The 25,699-nt window shown below is 38.8% G+C and overlaps 1 protein-coding gene across 1 annotated transcript; it reads left to right on the top strand.

Annotated features, from left to right (window-relative positions):
- Nucleotides 1-64: 64 nt before the first annotated feature.
- On the top strand, nt 65-21,113 carry elp2 (elongator acetyltransferase complex subunit 2). Its single transcript, XM_084422621.1, has 22 exons — nt 65-210; nt 489-567; nt 700-770; nt 892-1,033; nt 2,404-2,481; nt 2,713-2,777; nt 2,862-2,928; nt 4,025-4,168; nt 4,505-4,588; nt 4,744-4,844; nt 10,359-10,487; nt 10,630-10,779; nt 10,885-11,076; nt 11,519-11,588; nt 11,698-11,796; nt 12,712-12,769; nt 14,565-14,637; nt 15,308-15,497; nt 16,945-17,066; nt 18,092-18,219; nt 18,318-18,431; nt 19,336-21,113. Exons 1-22 carry the CDS (start codon nt 79-81, stop codon nt 19,499-19,501), a joined length of 2,454 nt encoding a protein of 817 aa, XP_084278747.1. The 5' UTR covers nt 65-78; the 3' UTR covers nt 19,502-21,113.
- Nucleotides 21,114-25,699: the final 4,586 nt, after the last annotated feature.

Raw genomic sequence — 25,699 nt, forward strand, 5'->3', positions numbered from 1 at the left:
CTGCTAAATATTTCAGGAACTACTATCATGGCATATTCTCCCGGTGCTTTTTAACTGTAACACACAGCAGCGTCGAAGATGTCAGCGCCTGTAATGGACACATGTCATGTCTCTTGTTGTGCTAATCGCACTCCCAATGTTGTGTCTTGGGGTAGAGGAGGTCTCATCGCATTTGGGACATGCAATTCAGTTGCCCTTTATAATCCACAGGTACCGTCTGAATGATTATTTACTTTAGTTGAAATGAGGCTGATGCACTGTGGCATATTATTATTATTATTACACTTACATTATGTACTTACACATGTTCCGATTCTTTAATGCAATGATGTGTAAACTTAAAACTCAAAGCTAATGTAAGTGTACCTTCTGATAAAGCAGTTTAACAGTAAATGTGTTTAGTGAACTGTCAAATAAGATGTGACAGGTCACTGATACTGTGACAGGTTTGTTTCACCCTAATTTTATTTATTATTGATTGTCATCAGGAAATAAGGATTGTCGAGTTGCTTAATAAACATACTGGAAGGGTGAATGCTGTCCAGTGGGTTCATAAACAAGATTGCAGTAAGTCTTTGACTTTAACCATCATTAATAAATGATCTTTATGCATATAGACATTATATGATACTTTCTGTCACGGCCAGACACAATAAAAACAAAGGAACTTGTAGAAATGTAAGCTGTCTGTTTCTGTAGGTCCGGAAACCCAGCTGGTGTCTGGTGGGTCAGATAATAATGTTGTTGTTTGGGAGAAGCAGGATGGGAAGGTATGTGTTTACAATAACAATAAATATAAATACTTATGCTGACAGCATAATTGGGTCCTTTCTGTTATGCAGTACTTTTTTTAATAGTGATTTGAGTTGAGTTTGTCCCTCTTCTGCTCAGTTCACAGCATGCGCAGTGTGTTCAGGACACTCGGGGCCCGTGTGTGCAGTGGACGCCGTGTCTCTGTCCTCCTCTCACTTACTGGTGGCCTCAGCATCATCTGACTCCACTGTTAAACTCTGGACATGCACCTCTGGTACAGGTAAAATAAGAAGTGAGCTTTCAGTTCATGAGAGTGTGGATTGAAAGCACTCAATCTATTAATGCATTTTTTTAATAAGTGTTTGAGGATTTTTCGAATTCTCCAAGCCTGACATCTGCTGGTCAGTTCTTGTAAATGATAACTAGCCCTTAATTCAAATTCAGTGCATATAGTTCAAAATCTATTCATTTGTCATTGTAGGGATAAAGTAGAATTTGCTCTGGATTCCGACCAAGAACAACAAAGATTAAATAGTACATCAAATTGAAATATTCTAAATATCTGTTTATATTTAATGTACACACTACCATTTAAATGCTTGGAGTCAGTAAGATTTAAAAAAATGTATTTGTCCAGCAAGGATGCATTAAATTGACAGAAATAATTTGTAACATTATCAAATGTCTTCACTAATGTAACTTTCTGCATAACTTTCAAATAATCCTGAAAAAATGTATCTCAAACATTTTAAGCAGCATTACTGTTTTCTTGAGCAGCAAATCAGCATATTAGAATGATTTCTGAAGGATCATGTGACACTGAAGTCTGGAGTAATGATGCTGAAAATCAGTTTTGCATCACAGGAATAAATGACCTTTTAAATTACATTAAAATAGAAACCAGTTATTTTTAATTGTAATAATATTTCACAATATTACAGTTATTTCTGTATGTTTTTTTATCAAATAAACGCAGCCTTGCTGAGCATTAGAGACTTTCTTTTCAAAAACATTTAAAAAAAATCATACCCAGCCCAATCTTTTGAATGGTAGTGTATATTCAACATGTTTAATATGTCTATATCAAATACATGTTGTGAGCATGCCATGTATTTAGTGACTTTAGACAAGTCACATAAGTAAAAGAAGAGGCTAATCATGAAGGAAATGTGTCTTAACTTTAAGTCTCTCCATAAAGATCATGAATTAAGAATTAAGAGCTCAAACTATGAATGAAAGCTCGTGCATCATTTAATTGATCCTACTGCTTTCTTTCTGATGTCCATTCTTACTGTTCAGAAAGAGAGAAAGTTTGTGACGAATTCTTTGCAGAGTGTGTGAAAGCCATATATGGTCGGGTAAATGCAATATTTCTGTATTGTTTTGACACAATTTGAGTCATGCGATGATGATGATGAATTGCATCATCATCCCCTAACATTCAATTGACAGTAATCTAATGAGCTGTCACGCAGAATCCAAACTTCTTTTGAGTGCATTATTAGGTTTTCTGGGTAATTGGTCTTATATCAATATATATTTTTTTGGATTAGCAATACCCTACTTTAAAATAACAAGTTGTTATTTTCTTCATAAGGATTCATTATGAGTTATACGGGTTGATTCTGGTGTTTGTGTTCTCTTCATTAGCTGAATGCCTCCAGACCGTATCTTTTGGGAGTGGGTTCATGATGGATGTGTCCTTGGTGCTGTTGCCAGGCAGCAGAGGTAAGCTGTGCCTGGAGCTCCGTGTTGATTTGCAGGACTGTCCATCCCTATCACAGGTTCAAATCTCATTCAGTGCTTTAAAAATGTCCTGGGGCGACGTTAGCCTGCCCTCTTACGTTATTCACGCCTGGACTGTAGCTGTATTTTGCTTCTAGATGGCGTGAATAGACTTAGTCACTTGTCTGCCTCGTACGTCCATGTGAATGAGGAGGATAATTCCATCTCTTGCAGTTCCAGTGCTCGCCTGTGGAGGAGATGACAGCAGAGTTCACCTGTACGTGCAGCTCAGTGGACAGGTAAGACTGAGGGGTCTGTACTTTATATTAATGCTGTAAAATCTGTCATGTAGGTGTGTGGATGTTATCTGGGGTTGTGTTTAGTTTCAGAGGCTTCTGACTCTGACAGGACATGAGGATTGGGTCCGATGTGTGGAGTGGGCCACGAAAGGTAGGACTTCTGAATGGAATAAATGTGCTTAGGAAGAAAATATTATATTTAGTGTGATTAAAATGAAGCCTGTTTTAGGATCTTGATAATTAAAGACACAACAAAAACTAAATTTAACCTTTGTAGCCTTCAGAACGAGGTCTGACTCTGAACAATGTTTTTTTTTAAAGACATTAATACTTGTACTCGGGAAGGACTCTTAAATTGATCAAAAGTTAGAGTAAAGACATTTATAATGTTACAAAAGATTTCTATTTCAAATAAATGATGTTCATACAAGAATCCTGAAAACATGTATCAAGGGTTCCACAAAAATATTAATCAGCACTACTTCTGCACTACAACATTTCAACATTAATAATAAGAAATGTTTCTTGACCATCAAATCAGCATATTAGGATGATTTCTGAAGGATCACGTGACACTGAAGAGTGGAGTACTGATGCTGAAAATTCCGCTTTGCATCACAGGAATATTTAAAATCGAAAAAAGTAAATTGCAATGCTATTTCCCAGCTTTACTGTTTTTACATATTATTATTTTTAATCAAATAAGTGAATTCTTGATGTGCATAAGATTCTTCTTTCAAAAACATTAAAAAAATCGTACCGACCCCAAACTTTTGAACGGTAATGTCTGTTAGCTGTAAGGTAATGCTAGCTAAGATATTACAGTTACTGATAAACATATTTCAAATTTGATAGCCTTCTGGGAAAACAAATATATATGACTCATAACAGAACGCTTTGTAGACTGTCCCTCCTATCCAGCTACCTACCAGAAGTTGACCAAATTGACCATTTAGTTGCTACTTGCTAACTAAAAGATGTAAACTAAATTATAATTTTATTGGCTATTTATTAAAAAGAAATATGTCCCATCCAAATCAAAGACCCATTTAATACATATGATACAGTAACGGCAGTGAAAACAGTCCAAGGATTTAAAACGCTCTATCCTAAGGAGCCGGTATTGTCATTTTCACTCTCTATTGAAAATAAAGCGTTTTCTTAAATATAAAGCATCACATACTACTTTCTCTACTAATTTTACTACTACTTTTACTTTACTTGTGTTTGAACTGCTGAATGTGTAGATGGAGAGCTGTGGCTAGCCAGCTGTTCACAGGACTGTCTGATCAGAGTGTGGAGACTGTTTGCCAAGACTGTGGCTGAACCGGACCATCAGACTGATGCTGTTATTAAAATGAAGGAGAACATCTTTCAAGTGTCTGGAGATGGTGAGGCTGGAGGCTTTGCGTGATTGTAATTTAGTTGTGTGATGACTTATAGAAATTGGTTATTGTTCAGTTGAATAGTTGCTTGATTATCTTTGCTAAACTGTCTTGGTTTATAGATACTTAAAATCAAGGATTGTGTACACATTGTTTTGTAATCAGAGTCTAAAAATGAACTTGCCAGGACCTAAATGCAAAAATTGACTGGCTAGTAAAGACTTTATTTAGTAAGTAAAGAAAAATGTGCAAGTTATTTATTTGCCCCTCACCGATAAAGAAAGACATAGTGTATTACTGTCATAACTTATGTTTATTTCTTTCTCTATGTTTGTGCTCTAGAATTTGCTGTGAGTCTTGAAACGGTGTTGGCTGGACATGAAAACTGGGTTTATGGAATTCACTGGCAACCTCCACGTGTCAAAGGTATCCCTGAATGTTTTCATTTGATTTTGTGTCTTAATTAAACTGTAATGTGCTGTGAAATGAATTACCTGTTGACATTGTATTATTTTGTTTGTATTACCTTTTTATATTTATCCTGTCTCTGCCTTTGTTTTGTTACTTGTCTCCCCCTGCAGGTGACTCAGTTGAACAGCCCCTGAAGCTGCTCTCTGCCTCAATGGACAAAACCATGATCTTATGGGGGCCAGAGGAGGATTCAGGCGTGTGGGTGGAGCTGGTAAAGTCAACTTGTTTACTACTAAATAAATACTGTCATTGGAAAAAAATATTAGAAGGTGGATTGGAAGGCATTATGCACTAGTGATACACCTTTTAGAATCAGAATCAGAATCACGGCAAGTACCGTATGAGCATAAATATAAAAAAAATACAAGAGGAGCAGTGCAAATTCGTACAGTTTGATGTAAGAAGGTACAGTATAGCACTGTATTATGTGTGTTAATGTAACACATGAGACAACATTGCTGGGTTTTTTGTTAATGTGTAATGTCCATAGTGGTGGATCCTGGATATTGATAATGGTAGGCCAGTTGTGGATAGAAAGAAACTGTTCTTGGGGCGTGAGGAATTAGTCTTGACGGACCTCAGCCTCCTGATGGAGGGTAGTGCCTCAAACAGTTTGTGCCCAGGGTGAGAGGGGTAAGAGGGCTGCCCCTCTTCAGGGTCCTGGAAGTGTACAGGTTCTGAAGAGGTAGCAGATTTCCACCAATCATCTTCTCAGCAGTGCGAATGACACACTGCAGCCTGCTTTTGTCTTTGGCATTGGCAGCAGTACCAGATGGTCATGAAAGAGGTGAGTATATGGACTCGATGATGGAGGTGTAGAAGTGCACCATCATTGTCTCTGGTAGGTTGTACTTCTTTAGTTGCCGTAGAAAGTAAATTCTTTAATCAGAGAGTTGATGTTCAGCACCTACTGATGATGATTCACAGTATGGGCTGGGGAGTCACACAGGATGATAGCGCTGGGTTCTTCCTGAAGTCTACCACCATCTCCACTCTTTTCTCAGCATTAAGCTCCAGGTTGTTCTGACTGCACCAGGTCACCAAATGGTCAATCTCACACCTGTAGGCAGACTCATCCCTCTCAGAAATGAGCCCAATGAAGGTGGTGTCATTCGCAATGTCAGTAGTTTGACGGATTGGTGACTGGAGGTGCAGCTGTTTGTTAAAGGGAGAAGAGTAAAGGGGGAAGAACACAGCCTTGGGGGAATCAGTACTGACGGTCCGGGAGGCAGAGACTTGGCTTAATAACTTTATTGTATTAACAAAAACTAGTTTGTGATTGCTATTTAACAGCCTTACCTTATAATACTGTTTATTCATGCAGGATATATCTGCCCTTTTCGTCTAACTGCGTCAAATTTAGCCCACACACTGAGAATTTCTCTTCCATCTGTGTGAGGGACTGTGAATGATTGGCGAGTTCCTTTCAAAATGGGATGGCGATACCTCAGATAACCTTAAATCTGGACATTTTTTTCACATCAGTTGTAATAAAAAGTTTTGATTGGCATTGCCACTGCAGATAACCGCATCGGCTGTGTGGTTGATTAAGAAGAGGTAGTCACTTTGATCTTGGCACACAGACAAAGGTCTCTGGGTTCAGATCAATGGCTCCTCCTGATTCTGACACTTGGAGCGTTTTAGTATGATGATGCACGTGTTTTGTCATACTAAGGCATGTCCAATTAAAAATGAAAGGCTGTGAGCTGTAGTTGTAAGAAGAAAGAGGTTGATTTCAGGTCTTGTGTTGTACCTGGATGCAGCTGGGTTGTTCCACATCTGTTATTTCTGCACTGCATGTGTCTTCCGTATTGAGTCGTAAAGGGCATATGATATGAGGTGGGTGTGAACTGGGTTATCAGATGTGGATGAGAGCCTTTGAACTGACAGATTCATGGAGACTAAGTAAATAAATGTGGGTTATCATACATCCTTTCTGATCCCCTACTTCAGCTTTAGCTCAGGCTAAGAGATAAGTAACAGAATAAACAGATTCATAAATGGGGATTTATATTTTAATTTGTGCAGTTGAAAAAACAAAACAAAAACTGTTAAGGTTGTAGCATAAAGAAGTGTGTAGAATTATAATTTTTTGCAGAGGATGAAGCAAGTCGGGTCAATAATGTAAGCTTAATTATGAATTAATTTAGATACATATTTTTATAATATACACTTTATGCAAACCTCCAACAATTACATAATAAATTAAATAAGGCAGAGGCATTTTATAGACTTAATCTAACTTTATTTACTGATTGTTTTTGCTGCTGATCTTTGATTAAATTAAATTAAATTTCTGTATACAATACAGTATTTCTTACTGTATTGTATTTGTCCTATTGTTTGTAATTTGCATCTTTATTCTTATATATAATAAGAAAAATAAAATAATGAAAAGAATTGTTTTGTGATATGTATTGTTATCTTGAAAAGAAATCTCATATTGTGAAATAAGATTTTGGTCATATTGCCCACCCCTAGCTTTGCTATAGTTTTGGTGCGAAAAGGCCTGTGCCAATTACTTATCCATAAATATGTCAGTTTATGTTATCTAAAACTTGCCTTCATTGCACAGTTATTGACTGACTGCTAGTGCCCTACTAAGCAGAAAATGACCAACATCTCTTTGACTAATTAACACATCTACAAAGAAGAGTCTTCTCCACAATGATTAGGCTAATTGGTCAGATTTAGTAGAGAACTGCTTTACTGTGGAGTGGCTAGGCAAACCGCTGGGTAAAGTACACCCTCCTAATAAGTCATGAACGGTGTGGGGGGGACTGAGACTCTGTTGTGCTAATGGTTTGTTCTCTCTGATAGACCAGAAGGGAGAATGGATGGATTATGATGATAGATCTTTAACATCTAGACCTCATGACACACACACACACCTCCAGTTGGCGTACTATTGAGCTGCTCTCAATATCCATAATTGTTGAATTGCTCACTTTCAGCTTCATGAATCTCTCATCTATACAGGAATGAAACTATTAGTTTGTTCGGTAGTGATTACCTTTATCTTGTAAGATAAAGTGCAAGATAATCCAAGTAGTCATTTAGCAAACGCTTTTATCCACAGTGACTTGCAGTATACTTATTAAATCACCCTGTAACAGCCTGCGCTAAGTACATTTCAAGGGCATAACGCTGATAGTTCATGGATTGCTTCTGGTGGGCTTCAAACCTACATTTTCTCAATGGTTCTGTCCAAAGTGTATTACATTTTTTTTTAAAATGTTTATTAGTATGTGTATTCTCTGGGAATCGAATCTGCTGCCTTGCCAGCCCAGATCTTTTAACTTGTAGGCCACATCATTCACACATGACCTGATGTAGTACTGAGGTGCTGTTCATTTCCAGAATATCAACCTCATGACAAGTTTCATGGTTCCCTGCATTGTTTTCTTTTGTGCCATCCCAAACTCTGTGGTTGTGTTAAACACACATTGTGCCACAGATCTATATCAGCGTTCAGTCCCTAAACAAGAGTGATTGCACATTTTACCCATGAGATTTGGCCGTGATATACGAGTAGCCATGTGGATGGAATTCAAAATCAATCTGGTTAATGTTGCATCACTCTTTCCAGAATGGCTCGCAGAGATCCGTGCCATTCAAAGTGAAGGGCTCTCTTTATCGCAGTCATTAGTTCCGCCATATTCACTCCGTAGTGTAGGATATGTCTGTGAAGGGCATGTCTCTCTATCGACGTATACCGAAGCATTGATGGCCCTTGCGTTTGATGGTTTGTGGATTTAGGTTTAAATCCGTGTTTTCCAGCCAACATGGCTCTGTCTGAACTGTCCTGCATGTCTTGTGGCAGTGTTCAAATCTCAGTGTTAGATAGCTGATTTGTCCATCTAGTGTTGTCGTTTTGATGAAGAGCTTAAGCTTACCACATGATCTGGCAATATCTTTGAGACATGCTCTGCTGGGCATGACAAGAGACTGTGAATCATTGAGCGGTGACACCCCTGAACGCGAAGGATCACCGCTGCTCTTAACACGGCTGCTGGAAGTGTCTTGTCCTGCTCAAGGTCAAAAGGATACACCATTGTGATGCCTGTCAACTGAAATTTTTATACCTGCTTTTCACAGCCGTAAGTGTGTGTTGTTGTTTTTTTAAATGATTTCTTCACCCTCTGAGTGTGTATTGGTAATGCAGATGTTGAGGCTGGAGCATCAGTCTTTGCTTGCACACAACCATAAATAAATGTAGAGACAGGTTATCGCTGATGGCATAATCATGACTAATTATCTTGTTTTATGCAATGTTACCGCTTGCTCTGTTGCACGACTCGCTTCCCCTATTACCGTGAGACACTCGAGCTGCATTAAGCATGTTAGACACGGGCCAGACAGAGGGCAAGCCGCGCTACAGTGTGCTGAAAAACAATTACAGTGCTTTGGTATTCATAGCCCAGCCCAGACAGGGGAGTTTACACTGATTCATTCTTCATGTGACCATTTTGTCTCCTAGCCTTCCGAGGCTCATATTTGATTTAATGTGTGCGTGATTACGTTCAACATCACATTATTGCATTCAAAGGAAGCAAACACGATTTATTTCTCATTTAATAGTCTCCTCTTTGCATACATTGCGCTTTTCGCTTGTCCGCCTGATTAATTGGTGTCCTCAGACTGTTACTTAACGGAGATGGAGCACAGCTGTGGACTCTCAACTCAGATTGCTCAGGATTCACGACTACTAATTAGCGCCCTGCTTGACCAGCCGGTTTATCAGGGGCAGTGACACCAGCAAAGGCCTCTCTTATACATCACTCACCATCAAGAACGTGAACAGAGTGAAGTTCCCAGCTTTTTGTTTTCCTATAAAGTTGCCCTTTGGGATTGAATTTTAGCCAACCCAGGCAATTAACTCATAACAGCTGCAACACAATGTCATTCTCTCTGTATAATCAATTGAACAAAAAACAAAAGAGTTTATAACCATAGGTCTAATGAACATTTGTGAACAGCATTGCAAAGTTGTATGGTTGGAATTACAGTTATCAACCTGTAGTTAGAACCATAGTTTCTTGTTCGTATGACACGGGCTTGAATAGCTCATACTATTGAACAAAATAAGCACAGTCTATATCATTCGTTCCATATATACAAATTACATTCACAGTTTAGTTTGTCGAGAGAATGAAAGTGCTGTTTTTGAATAGTGCGGGTGTATATGTGCCCTAGTACCCCGAAGGAACTCCAGAATATGACATATGGGGAACCCGTGATTGAATAAAAAGGCAAAACATGCATTGCTTATTTACAGAAATAATCTTTTACATTTTGATTTCAATTCTCAAAATGATTCATTGGCAGTTATCACAACCTTTGTGACGTCAAACTAACGTGATTGAACGACGGACGTGTGACAAAGTTACTATGGTTTTGGGAAACGGTCATGACTAGCTAGTTCATTTCTCTAACAGTCCATCGCACTATGGTAGTTATGCAGCAAGCTACAGTGATGCATGGGAAACATACAACCAAAATGTCTTTCAAGGGGTGACCAGTCCACTATGGCATCCTTGAACAAAGCGTTTAACCCTAGTTTTTTTTTCCAGAGATATTGTGTAATCTTGTTTTGGATTGAACAAATAAAATCAATACTTCTTATTTAACAGACATTTTTAAGTAGTTTCAGTTTTGATGTGTAGTAGTGTACACTAGAATGTGGATAGGTTGAATAATTATTTCTTGTTGACCCCTGATTAAGGTTCGTGTTGGGGAAGTTGGAGGAAACACCCTGGGTTTCTATGGATGCCAGATGAGTCCAGACGGCTCTATGATTTTGGCTCATGCCTTTCACGGAGCGCTGCACCTCTGGCACTGTGACAGAAACCAGGTCAGATGTAACTGACAACATCCTTCAGTAACAAGCTCTTTATGCAGACATTACTGTTTACCTAATAAAAATGTGAAATAGAAGTCTATTATGGTTTCTAGTAAATGGGGTAAATGAATATGGAGATTTGTGTGTTGCACAGGGAGAATGGAGGCCTAGCGTGGTCATTTCGGGTCACTTTAATGCAGTGCAGGACTTGAGCTGGGACCCCGAGGGAGAGTTTATCATCACTGTCGGATCAGACCAGACCACTAGACTCTTTACACCCTGGACGAGAAAAGGATGCTCACAGGTTTAAACAACTCTCAGCACTTCAACCCATTGATTTTTGATTGATCAAACGCTGTCAGTTTATTTTTATCTGGTGAAGATTGATCAACTCTTTCTGCGTTTTCAGATTACTTGGCACGAGATCTCGAGGCCGCAGATTCACGGCTTTGACATGCAGTGTCTGACTATGGTGGGGCGTTTTCAGTTTGTGTCCGGCGCTGACGAGAAGGTCCTGCGGGTGTTCAAGGCTCCACGGAATTTCGTGGAGAACTTGGCTAACATATCATGCACATCTCTGGAGAAACTGCTGGGCTGTAATGTAAGTACTTAGAATCCTCTCATCTTCAAACTTTAATTAGTTACGTCAAATAAAACCTCGGGTTTAATTACTCTTTGCGCTGTCTTAGATCATCAAGAGATTTTAAGATGAGTCTCACATTTTTCCATTATACTAATGCTAATGTTTATGCACATGCTCTTAGATATGTAGCTAAATGAGTTTAATTTTCTGTAACTTGAGGTCATGGTAAATGAGACGGCATAAATGGCATTCTCCATTCAGGTTGATCTTCTGTGTCACTCGTCTCGTGCTGCCAAACACAGTCGTGCTCGTATACAGAAAAATTGCAAACATATACAAAAAGTTAATTTGCATTTCAGACAAAATTTGACCAGTTAGTAATGTAATATGAAAAAATGATTGTATAGAAGGGTTTATATGAAGAGGTTTTATGGTGTAGCTCTGTCTCCTGTGTGTTCAGGATATAGCAGACCTCCCAGAGGGAGCCAGCACTCCTGCCCTAGGCCTGTCCAACAAGGCAGTGTTTCAAGGTATGAACCCTTTGAAATCGTTGGCCACAGGAGAATTTGCATTGTGCTGATCCCAAGAAAGTGGTGAGGCAGTTGTTACCCTTTACCGTGGCGTGTGATCTGTTTACAGGTGACCTCGCATCACAGAACCCTCAACAGGACAGTAAAGATTTCAATAGCATGTCCGACCAATATAAAGAGTCCTACTTTCATCCTGTCAAACTCACAGGTACTAACAATTTTATACACTCCAGTGTTTCTCAAATAGTGGTTAATGTTACATAGTAAAAAAAAAAAAGTTGGTTTTAGTGAAATGACCTTCTCTCTAAGTAGGCAGTTCTTTGCCAAAACAAAATATAATATACAAACGGCTTTATGGCAATAGTCAAAAGCTTGTGAGAATAACATCACCAGTTAGACACTGTAAGTGGACGAGTTACTCCTAGAAAACACTACATTTGTGTCTTCTCTGATTTATTAATGTATCTGGGGCATGAATCAGAGATACTGGAGACAAATGAGGGGGATGGGTGGAGGGTGAGTGTTGAAGCAGGGGGGTTTATGCCTCTATTGCTCCGGGCAAACAGTAGCAAACATTGTCAATTTGATTGAAAAAGCTCCTTAATCTGGAATCATAATTAGAAAGAAGGCTTATATAATTGCAAAGTTAAAATATTGATGACTCTGGGCTATGGGGAGCGCAATGAGGCGGACACAGAGTTGTTAATGGAATAATACCACTCTCTCCATCTCCCTTCTTCTGGAGGGGCAGAGAGGGAAATAATTAAAATAAAACTGCAAACCAGGGATAAAAAAAAAAAAAAAAAAAAAAAGCCTGGTCTCCATTCCATTTCAATTGGGGCATGTGTTGCATAAGTGTCTGTGTATCTAAATGAGACAATATTATTTCAGGGTTGCACAAAGAGAGCTAAATTTGATTTACACCATGTCGTAAAGCTAACGGCCATTGAAAATGGTAGATAAAGCTGCTTTTGTTCCAAACTGCTTTGAGTAAATTGCTCAGCTGTGTATCTGTTGCTAAATGAAAAGATGACCCTTTTGAAAAATACCGTCTATAGGAGTCTGCTCATTTCTCATAATAACTATGTTTATATTTCGTGACTGTGTGTGTGTGTATTTCCAGAGCCTCCGACAGAGGACGACCTCTTGCAGAACACACTGTGGCCAGAGGTACAGAAGCTGTGAGTCTCCCATCAATTCTCATTTGTGTGCGTCTGCCCTCATTGGATGTTTTGCAGCAGGCACTAATGCTGCACCACATTATTGTTTAAACAGCTTGTGTGACATAAATAATGCAGCGTAATAGGTATTTTGAGCTCACAAGAACAACCATTTGTCCTGTATGTTGACACTAAACAAGAAAAGACAGAATTGTTAATTAAAATGTCCTTTTTCATTCTCTCTTCAACTTCCTACATTGAAACTAAGGCAGGAAACATTGTATGCAAGTATGTGAATAACAATGATTCAGGTTATGCAAGTTCGATGTTATGTGTCATTGAGTTCTGAAATGTCAGACCACAGTTTGTTGCTTTCTCAAGTTTTAGCATAAACCAGATATCGACTGATATTATTATTATTAATAATAATAATAAAAATTAACAACCAGTAGCAATTATTTTTAAATGTCTAATAACCAATATGTATAACTGATATTTAACAATTGTTTCATGTATGCGTTTTCGAACAGTGGTACTTTAAAATAATCATGCTACAAAAATGTATTTAAATTTTTTTAAATTAATTATTAATGTTGAAAAATAATATAATAATATCATACATAATGTCATAAGCTCTTAAACAACACAAAGACACTTTAGACAAATGTTCATCGCACCAAGACTTACGGTCTTCTATGATCAGTTAGGTCCACTACTGTCACGAAACAACAGTTCAGTGTCATTTTAGTATTATTTATATGCTGTTATAGTAATTATTCATATTTTTGTATTTTCAGTTTTCATTATAATTTTGTTATATGCTTTTGTAATTTTTATTCTGTTTTTTGATCTTTCTATTTAGCTTTAATTTTTATTTCACTTTTAGTTTTACTCATTGTAGTAGTTTCCAAAGCAACAAGCAATATTTATTTAATTTCAGTTCAGCTTTATTTGAATAGTTTTAGTTAGCAAAAACAACAGTGCAACAGTGTTGCTGCAGATTTGCTTGGTGTTCAAATGTTTATTAGCTAGCTACCTGAATAGCATCCAGTTTAATAGCAGAGACATTTGAAGTCTCTATCGAACCCTTGCACACTGAGGTTTGTTATCGCCACAGCAGTGCAAAGGGCCGTTTGCGTTAGCCGAGCATTTGTTCCTGTGCTTACTTGCATATAGTGTTTTCTGGCATGAGTTTCCTAAGCTTTTGCTAGCAGAGAATAATGCCATAAAATGACATACGACTCTGACATTTGCTGAAACTGTCTGCAATGTATTACAGAATTGGTTGCTTAGTGGCATTTTGCACTGGTTGGTGGGAATAATGGGCGTATTATTCAAAACAAGATTTGTGAAATTATTATTAAACCTTTAATGGGGTATTTTTCACAATTAAATATGAATTTTCCCCAAGGCATTTACATTCAATTGAAATGCACAGACTTGTATTATTTCACCATGCTCACAAGAATTCAAAGTCGGTTTCCCTGATACACAGGCGGCACTGGATAAACTCTAATAATTTACATACACAGCTGTAAGCAGCTGAAGGCTTTGACAGCCTGGCTTCACAAGCTATTCATCCAGTGCTGGAAATTACTAAGCAGATCTGCTAATGGCTGCCAGAGCGCACTGCTTTCTTCCACTCCCATAAGCACAGGAGAGAGCTCACGGCAGCCCTGACACACAAATCATCCGTCGTGTTTGAATCACCGCCCCGACTGTCTCTGTGAACCTGTCACGGCGCTCAGGCTTTATTTGTGAGCAGGTACTGACAGAGCCCTCATTAACATCCCCTATCTCCGTGTCCTCTCCGCAGGTACGGGCACGGCTTCGAGATGTTTTGTCTGGCGTCTGATTCTGCGAAGACTGTGGTGGCCTCGGCATGTAAGGTACATTCACGCGGGTGACCAGATGGTCATTAGTGTCACACAAATGTAGCCGTGGACTGTAATAACAGGACACAGGAAAGCATGCATGCATGAAGCTGCACCGATCCTTAAGTGGTTTTAAATATTTAGTAATTTGCCTTTTTAACAAGCTCGTGTCAGTTTAGCCCCTCATGTCCACGTGCAAGTTCATTTTCCTTTTCTTCGATGTAATGAGCCGCCTATCGTATTAAAAGCGCATTGAACTCTCATGACCACCAGGGCTGGTAACCAGCCTTACGTGCCCTCCGGCCGCTGTGACACACATTCTGAGACAGTTGAATGGAGATCATTGGTTTGTGTCCTGGTCTGGCCCCCGTGGTTCTGCCAAACCCACACTGATCGCGCACAAAGCCCTTCCGGATGAAAGCACATTCTGCGTGTCACCTGCCATTGTTCACGCTCGAGCGGAGCCTGTGAGGTTTATTCAGTGGGGCTGATGGCGAGCTCAAATGGAGGTTCTGCAGGCTCAGAGGACTTTGCTGTGGACATGAGGTTGAGCCTCTAGCAGTGCTGGCTGAGCTGTAGGAGGGGGGGTTGAGGTTCAGGGAAAGAACACAAGCTCTGCTGAAAATGTGAAATGTTTTGATTTTGTATGTGGTTTTGAAAGATCTAGATGTGTCTTATGCCACAGGCCTCTAAACCAGAGCATGCTGCCATTCTCCTGTGGAGCACAAGTTCCTGGAAACAGTTTCAGTCGCTGCCCTGCCACAGCCTGACCATCACCCAGATGGCCTTCTCCCCAAACGGACGCCTTCTGTTAGCGGTTTCTCGGGACCGCACCTGGTCATTATGGAGACGTGGAAACCCTGACTCTGATACAGGTGAGCAAACCTGTGGCCAATAATTTGTCCATAATTGTAGTGATTAAATGTTAATATGACTATATAATAATAATAATAATTAATCATGATAATATTATTAAATATAATAAAAATAATAACTATTACCATATTATTCACTGCATTTAAGAAAACTACTATAGTAATAATAGTAAATAAAATTAGATTTTACCACCTGGTTTTCTGGGCTAGTTTGTAGGACTGTACAATTTTAACAAAATAAATTCACTGTAATATAATTTAGTTAACATTTAGTAATGTTTTTATTTTACAGTACGACTAAAATTACAATACTAATGTTTATGGCTGTCTTAATTTCGTTATTGTCAATCATTAAACCAATGAGCTTTTAATTTGGTGAAAACTGCAGGGAGCCCTTAAAGCATTTCTTTTATTGACAACAGCTTTTCATTACAAATTTGGGAAGATGGTTGGTGCATATTGCGTTCCCAAATGCACTTTATAAGAGAACCAAAGTCACAGCAGAGGCAGAGATGAGTTCGAGTGAACCGATCCGCTGGGAGACAGAGACTGAGAAAACTGCAGATCGTGATCTCATCGCGTGTACAAGAGCGTACTGTTGTGCTTCACTCTGAAACATGCGAGCAATTAAATCCCAGCCTTTACGATTTGATAACCACACAAAGCCATATTGTGATTTAGTTTTTATTTTGATTAATCGTGCAGCCCTACATAAAACCCCTCAGAAGTAATGTGCAATAAGATGAATGTTGAATGCTAACAGATAGCTTCCTCCAGGGTTTATAGACCTCCTGACTCATCGACAGCTTTTATCTTCCTCCATTTCTCTTTGTCAACACTGAGATTGTGCGGACTTCAGTTGTTCGCCCACTAAGATTCTCCTGCCGTTTAGCAGCAGTTGTCTAGCGCCACCCGTTTAATCACGTGTATTCTGGGCATAAGGCACACGGCTAAATCACTGTTGACACAAGGTAACCAGAGGAGCGTCTGTTTTTCTTTCTCCATTTTCTGATGTGTCCGAGGCGTCGCCGAGACATGCCGCAGTCCGTTCTCGTTGAGGCTGGTATTACTCAGCCTGTATGCTGGAGACGTGGAGAGGTTAGACAGTGTCACAGCTGATCAGAGAACAGGCCAGTCCAGCTGTGTCATGTATGGGGAAATCTTTCCGTCGCTGCCTGAGCTTAAATTAGCGGTGTTCGGTTGGTGTGTTCAGGGCACACGCTGGCCAAAGTGGCATCATCAGAGTGTGATGACCTCGATAGCTGGACTTTGGGTGACCACAAATTCAGTCTAGAGAAATTAGAGCGAACACAGAAGCTAAACGTTACTACATTGTACAATTTTGTGAATGTTAATTTAGTAATGATACAAATGCGAATACTCTTGTGTTTATCACATCATATTTGTTGTCTTTTACGGTTTAACAAATTTTTTTTTCTTTTTTCAGAGACGAGCTTTTCTCTCTACGCAAACACTAGCAAGGACACAGCGGTTCACACACGCATCATTTGGTCATGTGACTGGAGCTCCGACAGCAAGTACTTTGTGACATCAAGTCGAGACAAGAAGGTAGGTCCAGTTTAACGTTGAACTCAGCAAGTGTTGCGCTAGTCCACATGGCAGTTGTTTTGAAATTGTATAAGCGGGTGTACTCGCATGAAGAGCGGGTAATATAGAGTGCAACAGTCCGGAAGTAAAATCTCCTTTGAAGAATAGATTTTTAACGATAACTTGTAAACCTTTAAAGAAAGACCTACAGTTAGTTTCACTTCAACAAAGGCATTGATTCATATTTTATTAATATATCCTAAAGTCCCCCTGTGGTGAAAATTAAGCTTTTAATGTTGTTCATATGTCTATGTGGTGTTTTTAATATGCTTTAAGACAAACCATGTGCAAATTCACAAGTCAACACTGTTGCTGAGTATTTTCTCCTTAAAACGGCAGCGAACCAAAGACAGTCTCAAAAAGGCGGTTTGAAATAGCTGGTGTTTCTGACATCACAAACTGTATACCTTGTAACCAATCACGTCAACAAGTGGATCTCAGCTGGTGCGAGTGAGTGGAGGCGGGGCTAGTTTGCATATTCATCGTATACTAAATGAGGCAAGGGTGTAGAGTTACAGTAAAGCTATTTTTAAATGTCATTTTGGTGATCAAAGATGAGTTTTAGGGGATGAAATTCTTGACTACAGGGGGACTTTAAATATCTTATTTTTAAAATAATCCGATCATTCCAATCAACCAATCAGATTTGAGGGACAAGTTTAGCCTTATAACCAGGATTAGGTTGCTTCTACACACCTCATCTGATTTTAGGGATAAGTCATGGGTAGGGTTGGGTTTAGAGGTAGGGAATTTTCAGACAGGAATGTTGATCCAGGAACATATCATATTTGGCAAAATCACAATGGCCTGTCTACCCCTATGAAGCGACGTGCTCCATGTAAAATAAAACCACTGCTATTAGGCTACTGTTATGATTGAAGATTGAAAGGACTGCATGCAACTTTAAATAATTTAACACCTCACTAATAAGTACACCTCTCTCCTGCGGTCTGAGCTTTGACATTTGACCTTGTGTGTGTTTGTAGGTAATCATCTGGGGTCCTGGTGTCGGTGAGTGTGAGGGTGTAAGCGTGACTCCCTGCTCCTCCGTTCTGGATGTCGGAGATTCAGCCACCGCCGTGTCTATCTGCCCATTTCTCTGTTCAGACCAGAGGTGACCATTTTGTAACCAATGATCTTTATGTGACGCCATCATTAGAATTAGCATCATGTGTCTGGGACAAATGCTTAATTGTACGTGTATGTGTGTAGTTATTTGCTGGCTGTAGGTCTAGAGAATGGGCAGATTGTGCTGTATAAATGGAGGCCATCAGAGGATCTGTCTTCTGGATCAGACTGGAGCAGATGTGGAGAAACTGATGCTTGGTATCCTTTTTTCTGCTCATATTCTTACCTCCACTTTTGTATACTCTTGAAATGTCCAAACTAATGAGAAACGTGTATAAACCAGCTTTTGTCAACAAAAGAGAAGCTTTAAGGGCATCCTGCATTTTCCCACCCATTTTGTGGCCAAATTGTGTAGCCTTACAGTCGGCACAGAAAATTTGACCAAAGTGAGCAGGTTTTTCAAAGCTTTTTAGCCAAAATAGACAAGCACATTATGCCTCATAAGCCCCTAAAAATAATCTCACAGTTTCTCAGTCTTCAATTTACCTTCTCAGAAACAGACGTGATCTCAAGTCAAACAAGACAGTCGTACCTCCTCCCAGAATCCAGTGCTGGTGGTGTAATTGACAACAAAAGGGCCTCGTGTATCTGAGCTGGCCCACGCTGCTCGGGAGAAGCTTCAGGTTGACACGGGGGCTCCCGTGGGCAGCTTCCGCATTGATCCGTGAAGAGAGGGAATGAGGTGTCAGAGAGAGGCCAGGCCGTGTTGTGCATTCTGTTTCTCGCTTGCTATCTCTCTCTCTCCCCCACAGCGGATTGAGTCCCGACTGGCTAAACTCTCTTTCTGTAGGTGTAATTGATAAACCGTCTGTGTAGGCACTTACGCGTATCTCTTACCTAGAAGTCACTCACCTTAGAAGCTCAAGAAGTCAAAATTTGACTTTGCCTTGAACTCAGTGAGTTCTGAAAAGCAAGATCGATTCGTGTGTTTATTCGTCTGCCTGTATTATTTTTGAAATTGGCCAGTGTATAATCACCCCTTGAAGTATTTGGACAGGCAGAGCTGAAGTGAGACATCCAGACAAGTGTGTGAGGGGTGATTTGGGTTGCCTTGAATCAACGTCCTTCCATGCTTGTGGCTTTCCTTGACCACCCATCACAGTCAAAGTCACACGCTGGCGGTGAAGAGGCTGCGCTGGAGGCCAAGGCCGGGCCGGGCAGGACATGGCGAGCAGGAGAGGAACGAAGAGCAAGCTTGGGTCCAGCTAGCCAGCGCTGGTGCCGACCATGTCGTCAAAATCTTCAACATCAAAATCTCAGCGCTGTGACGTGCGCTCTGGGTAATCTTCAGTGTCCAGCTGAAAAACGCAGTAATGAACTACAGTCGCCTGATCTGCTGTGAAGTCGTCAGCGGGCCTGAATGGGGGATGATGCTGGGAGCAGTTTTCCCATTCCCTTAAATCAGCTTCTGTTCTTTGAATTTCAGCACTATTACTTATGACCTGTAAACAAACTAATATACTATTTATGATGTATAAAAAAACAACAACACATTGCTCTGTATTACAATAAATGTCTCTTTTCTAGTAATGAAATGTCACAGGAGTGATTTACCTCAACCTAACTATAATTCTTTTATTGGCTTTTTAAAGCGCCCACATTCCATGAATGGCAAATCCTCTTGTAATAACCTACAGCCCTAAGTGACGGTAAGAGAATAGAAAATCCGGCTCACATCCTCTCGTTTCCAGTGCCTGAAGGACAGATGAGCATTCGGATAAGATGTACAATGAGCCGTGAGGGCCATAGACTCACCAGGCGTGAATCATTCACAGGAGAAATAGTGTTTCATTTAGGAAATGTGCTCCTTTTTATTGAGCGCGTCCTTTATTGAAACCAATGACATTCATTCTTGAGACATTAAAGGAATGTTTTCTGGCTTCAATTCAACTTGAGTTGTATCGACAGCATCTGGGACATGCTTTTGATAACCACAGAAAATAATGAAGACTAAAATGCTAAAAATACTCAGGAAGTACTTTTTTGAAGTATAGCTGCAAGACTTAAACATTATGTTAACATGGTGTAATAGAATCACTTGCTAACTTGGTTTTCACAAGGGTAGCCTATATGCATTTTGTCAACCTATCATGACAGTAAACCCTGTAAATGTTCTATTATATGTACAAGAACACCAGAAACGGACACCATGTGAATACTATACTTCTAAATACTGACTGTTTTGGAAGTGTAGCTGCAAGACGACAAACAAGATTAACACATCGTGTAAAATAAGAACTTGCTAACTTGGGTTTTTGCAAGGTTATATGCAATTTGCCAACTTGTCACGGCAGTAAACCCTGTGCAAGAACACCAGAAAAGGGTTTTGTTATTTCAGCCACACATTAACATGTTCATAAACTCAGTACATGAACACCCTGGAAATATCACCGTACTTGACCAATGCCAAGCCGTGTTCAACATCTAGTGGAAAACCTTCCCATGTGCCAAAATGATTTTCTGTGGTAAACTTGAACATTTCTTAACTTTATCTGTTCTATTGACGCAATTCACTGCGTTCTATTTCGAGGACACCCGCTGGCCCATTTCTGTGTTGTGCTGTTGTGAGAAGTGAAAAGGTCTTCTATGTCCTGTCTAGTACTGACATGTTAAATATTTGAGCACTTGATGGAATGGGAAAGCTGACTGTGACATGAAGGCTTCATCCTCCACCATCCAGTTTGGCATGAAGTCCCTGCACGCTCAATAATTCATCATACTGAACGTACAGAAGCACTCGTGACAGATTCATCCGCCTTGCCTTTCTGTTTGTTTTATGATTGTGTAAAAGTGTGTGTGAGAGAGATCAAAACATGGGCTCATTGAAAACTCTACACTGCTCAATCATGTCATTTGAAAATAAAGTTTCGTTTTGCCATTATTTACTCACCCTCACGTCATTGTAAACCCTAGCTGCATGTGGCTCTCTGGAATGCTTCATTCTCAGCATCCAACTGTCTGATATATAAGCAACACTGTACTATATCGGTCCGCTCTCTTGTTTCAATCACATGCAACTGGCGCTATGCAGTCTTAATTATCGATTGTCGTGAAAATAACAACCGCATATTAGCAAAGTCCCTTTCAAGGAAAGTCTGTTCACTCGGCGGCCATATTTGCAACGCCTGAGCAGGCAGCTATTTCGGGCATCCAAGACCAAGTCCCATCTATTTGAACGGGGGAATCCTGAAATCTCAAAAACTGCTTGTGGAACTCACAATTAAATATCATATTTAAAATCGCATCAAAATCTGACATGAACTGTCCCATAAAGTTGTTTCTTATGCTCAAATAGCATTAAAAAGCTATTTTTTTTAGGCTAGACCAGCCAATGCGCATGTGCAATCCTAAACTCGAGCCTCAGATCGGAGTGACGCAATGACTTTACCAATCAGTGATTGGCTCTTTTACTTAGAAGACGTGACGTATTCCGCCATGTTGCACGTTGCAGATTCTCCCATTCATTGTAATAGGAGTGAACCGTCTCTAACTAGTCTTTGATATTAGTCAACATGAAATTGACTTTTTTAATGGAATATTGCAGTATTTATAAATGATCCGTGCACGTAATTATTTATCCCCAATCAATTCCCGCCCGATTTTTCTTGTTCCACATGGAAATGTCAAAAGACAGAAAAGACTATCGCAACTTCCGTTTCATGCCGAACTTAATGCTGTTACTGTATGTAATAGTGTGTGTAATACCAAAGACATTATATAGAGTCTTAAAGGGACTTTGGTACTACTGCAGTGTTCGCCGTGTTGCTAGGCTGACTTGCATAGAAGGCCTATATTAGCATAATCGACTAGTTCTTAGCTGAAGCTTTAATTACAGCAAGATTTAAAAATACTTACAAATCAATTCTTATCCACATTTATTTGGTTAGTAGCGCCATATTTAATATTTGAACAGGAATGAAAATGAGGCTGTGAGGGATAGAGGTGTGTTCAAGCTGTTCAGCTGACAAACATCTTTCCAAAAAACATATTTAGTAGACAAAAACTCTATTTTGTGTACATGTTGCTACTCTTGACTACGATCTATTAACAGGAAGATCACACTTGTACATAGTTTGGTTTCATACTGTATTTTTTTTACATAAAATGACACATTTTGAAGAATGTAAATGTTTTTTTTTTTTTTTCATAATAAAGGGATCTGAAGAAAGTCATACAGATTTGGACCAACATGAAGGCAGAGTAAATTACAGAATATTCATTTGTGACTGAACTTTCACTTTTAAGTAGATTTTGGTGCATTTCCTGTCTTAATTTCCAAATGAGGTGCTTGATAAATAATGAAAATAGAATAATTTAAATTATTTTATTAATAAAACATTTTTTGCAATAATTTATTAAAAATGTTATGATTTCCATGCAGTTTAAGGGTACAAGAAATATGAAATGAACACATCCACTTTGATTTGTTCAAGAGCTCCTGTGTGTCTGTGTGTGTGCCAGTGCAAACACACGGGACGGTACCGCAGTGGAGCACACAAGTGTACACTTCCAAAAAGCACTGTATAGAAAAACAAAACAACAGATTTGTGGAGTTCCTCTTTTTGTTCTTTTTTTTTTTTTGTTCTTTTTTTTTTTTTTTTTGTTCTTGATGGGCAGTGACGAGTTTTCTGAACTCAAAAGAGATGATAAATTCAAAATTTGTAAAAAAAAAAAAAGAAGCAAAAGAAAAAAAAAAAAGAAAAAAAAAAGCGGTAAGTCTTCCAGCACAGAATAAATAGTTTGTATAGCAATGTGTAAACTTGTAGACAGCACGTTTTCACACAGTGGCAAACAGACATACACGCTCACTGCTAACATTCTGTCTTTTTAACGTCATTTGTAACACCCCCCACTATCATTGTATTGTACCTCTACAGAAAAAAATAAGTTGTTTACATTATATACATTAGAAGTTGTTCATTCTCCTGGGGTGATGACAAGGCCTTGCTATTGTTTGTTACATGATGCAAAGAGAGACCAGTTCACACCAGAATACGCATGGAGTCCAGCCCAAAATTTTCACAAATCTTGTAGACTGAATTCATGAATCTCTTTGCACAAACGACTGTTTTCTTGCTTTAGAAGAACACAACACTTAGATCATTTTCAGAGTTTTTTTTTTTTTTAAGGTAAAATCACAGATTTAAGTGACCAACAAATCAGCTCTTCACTCCATTTCCAAGGTTATTGCCAAGATGGTCATAAACAACCAGATGTGCATTCAATAGACCATGATGCATTTTCAAAAGCAACGCATTAACGGGTTAACCTTGTGTTTCGCTTGATTCACAAACACATGCACACACAGTGATTTGAATCCACAGTATAGAACATAAAAAAAAAAATCATATATTGCATTACCTTGTATCTCATTATCCAATTTTTGTGTTTTTCCAGTGATTTCCTTCAAACGAGACTGTCACAAATTCACTTTTCCCATAACGGTAATGACATGTTTACATAGACGGATCAGTGCTTACCATTCCATTGTAAAGAGAACAGTTTGTGGTGCATGGTATGTCTTCATGTGGTGCTATAAATGTCTTCATATTTGTTTTTAGTACACTTCATAGTGTCAGACAGTCTTTATGGTTGTTCTGAGAAGCATGATCTCTATGACAATATTTCTGTGCAATGTCAACATCAGTGTCATAATTACACACCAAAAGTACAGGTAGTGTAAAAGATATTTTGGATATGATTCTGCCTTCCAGCTTAATGTACCATCAAGAACATACTGTAAATATACGTATCTATACAGTTATAATGAGCTAATTATTGCCACTTTCATAATTATTATAATTGTGCATTTGTCAGTAATGGAGTAAAATTATCTGCAAAAAAATGTAATATATATATATAATGTATGCATAGGATACCATGCATGAAAGATTAAAAAATAAATAATTCTTTTTAATCAATCTAATACATTCTTTGTGTATACATACTTTACCGTATGATTACTTTGAATAAGAATCTCTTGTTCATAATTACATGTCACTAGGCTTCTGTTGCCTCAACTAATTCATATTATGGTTATCATTATGATTTAAAAGTACTGAATTATGCCCACTCCTTGAGCAGATGTTTGGCCGGATCACTTGTAAACATCCCATTCACTTAACTAGTAATAAAATAGACATCTGAGTTGCTCTTTTGGATGATTTTCGAAAAATTATTATTTGAATACTAAAGTTCCTGTTTATGCTTGGAAGTTCAAACCTCATTAACCAGGGGCCTAATTTATAAAATGTGTGTACGCACAGATTTGAAAATAGAGTGTGTGAATGCTAAAATCCACGCCAACGTTCATATTTATAAGAACGTACTTTGACGTGGAAAAGTGCTCAGCGCCACATCAGGTTCCAAGCAGACGTACACACTTCTCCTTGTGGCAGAGAGTTGGAGGAGTACAGCAGGTATTTGGAAGTATAAGCAATTTTTGAGCATTTGCTATTTATAGATTTCACATCTGGATCAAACGTTTTATAAATCAGGCCCCAGCAACTCGAAATTTCAAATAGGACCAGTGGATTTCAGTATGAGAATCTATCTACCCATTTTATGACAATTAGTAATCTGTTTGTAAAAGGTTGTAATAACAGTATTGACCGTATACTGTAAGTTTACATGTCAGATATTGGCCATACACTGTTTAAAAAAATGAAATGCAATATGTAAATGTGAGCTAGCCCTTTTACTTCTACTGATTCACCGAGCTTCACGGTTGCTTATCACCGTCCATCCCTCCATTAAAATATATTGAAGTTATAATCTTTTAGGAACATCCTTTAGCAGATCAGAGCACGCTTGTTAATGACATATTAATGAAAGTTGTAGATTATTACCATAACATATTTTAACAGGAGGTTAAAAGGCGATGAGAAATAAAGCCAGTTATAAATTGTATATATTGTTTGTTAATGTCCAGTGTACACTATTCTCTTGATGTTTTAGTTTATTCTCTTAATATAGGACATTAAATGTGATGTTCACATGTGCCACCGATGATCATATTGTGGGATACTGACAGTTGAACGTGCCGAACAACATATCATAAAGACATTGAAGAATAAACAATAATGTTGAAATGAACTTGGAAATAAGAGCTGATTGTAGTCGGAATGAAAACTCAGTCATAGTCATATGCTGCAAAAGTCCAAATGTAGACAATCCCCTCCGTGTACTGAAAAACTCATTGTGTATTAGAAACGTCAGTCTAGGTCGTGGCCGTCATGCTAAGACAAGCTCCCGTGGCGTTGTGGGATTTTTGCGTATCTGTGTTGTTTTATTTAAAGGTCTTTGTCATCGTGACACATTAGTGAGCGTGAGGTACAATGACAATCACTGTTAGCGAACGAACCGTGTTGTTTCAGTCTCCTCTTTCTTCCCCGGAAAGTTGAGACAATAAATACCCACGAATGTTGCGTTATAATCAGATAACAGCCATACAGAAGGAAGTCACG

This window comes from Rutilus rutilus (assembly GCF_951802725.1).
Source record: "Rutilus rutilus genome assembly, chromosome: 11".
NCBI lineage: Eukaryota > Metazoa > Chordata > Actinopteri > Cypriniformes > Leuciscidae > Rutilus > Rutilus rutilus.

What these genes read in the sequence shown, in the direction of transcription:
- elp2 (XM_084422621.1), top strand. Translation starts at nt 79, where the DNA reads ATGTCAGCGCCTGTAATGGACACATGTCATGTCTCTTGTTGTGCTAAT. An exon ending in TCATCCTGTCAAACTCACAG is followed by an intron (nt 11,797 to 12,711) that starts GTACTAACAATT and finishes GTGTATTTCCAG; the next exon opens with AGCCTCCGACAGAGGACGAC. An exon ending in CATCAAGTCGAGACAAGAAG is followed by an intron (nt 17,067 to 18,091) that starts GTAGGTCCAGTT and finishes GTGTGTTTGTAG; the next exon opens with GTAATCATCTGGGGTCCTGG.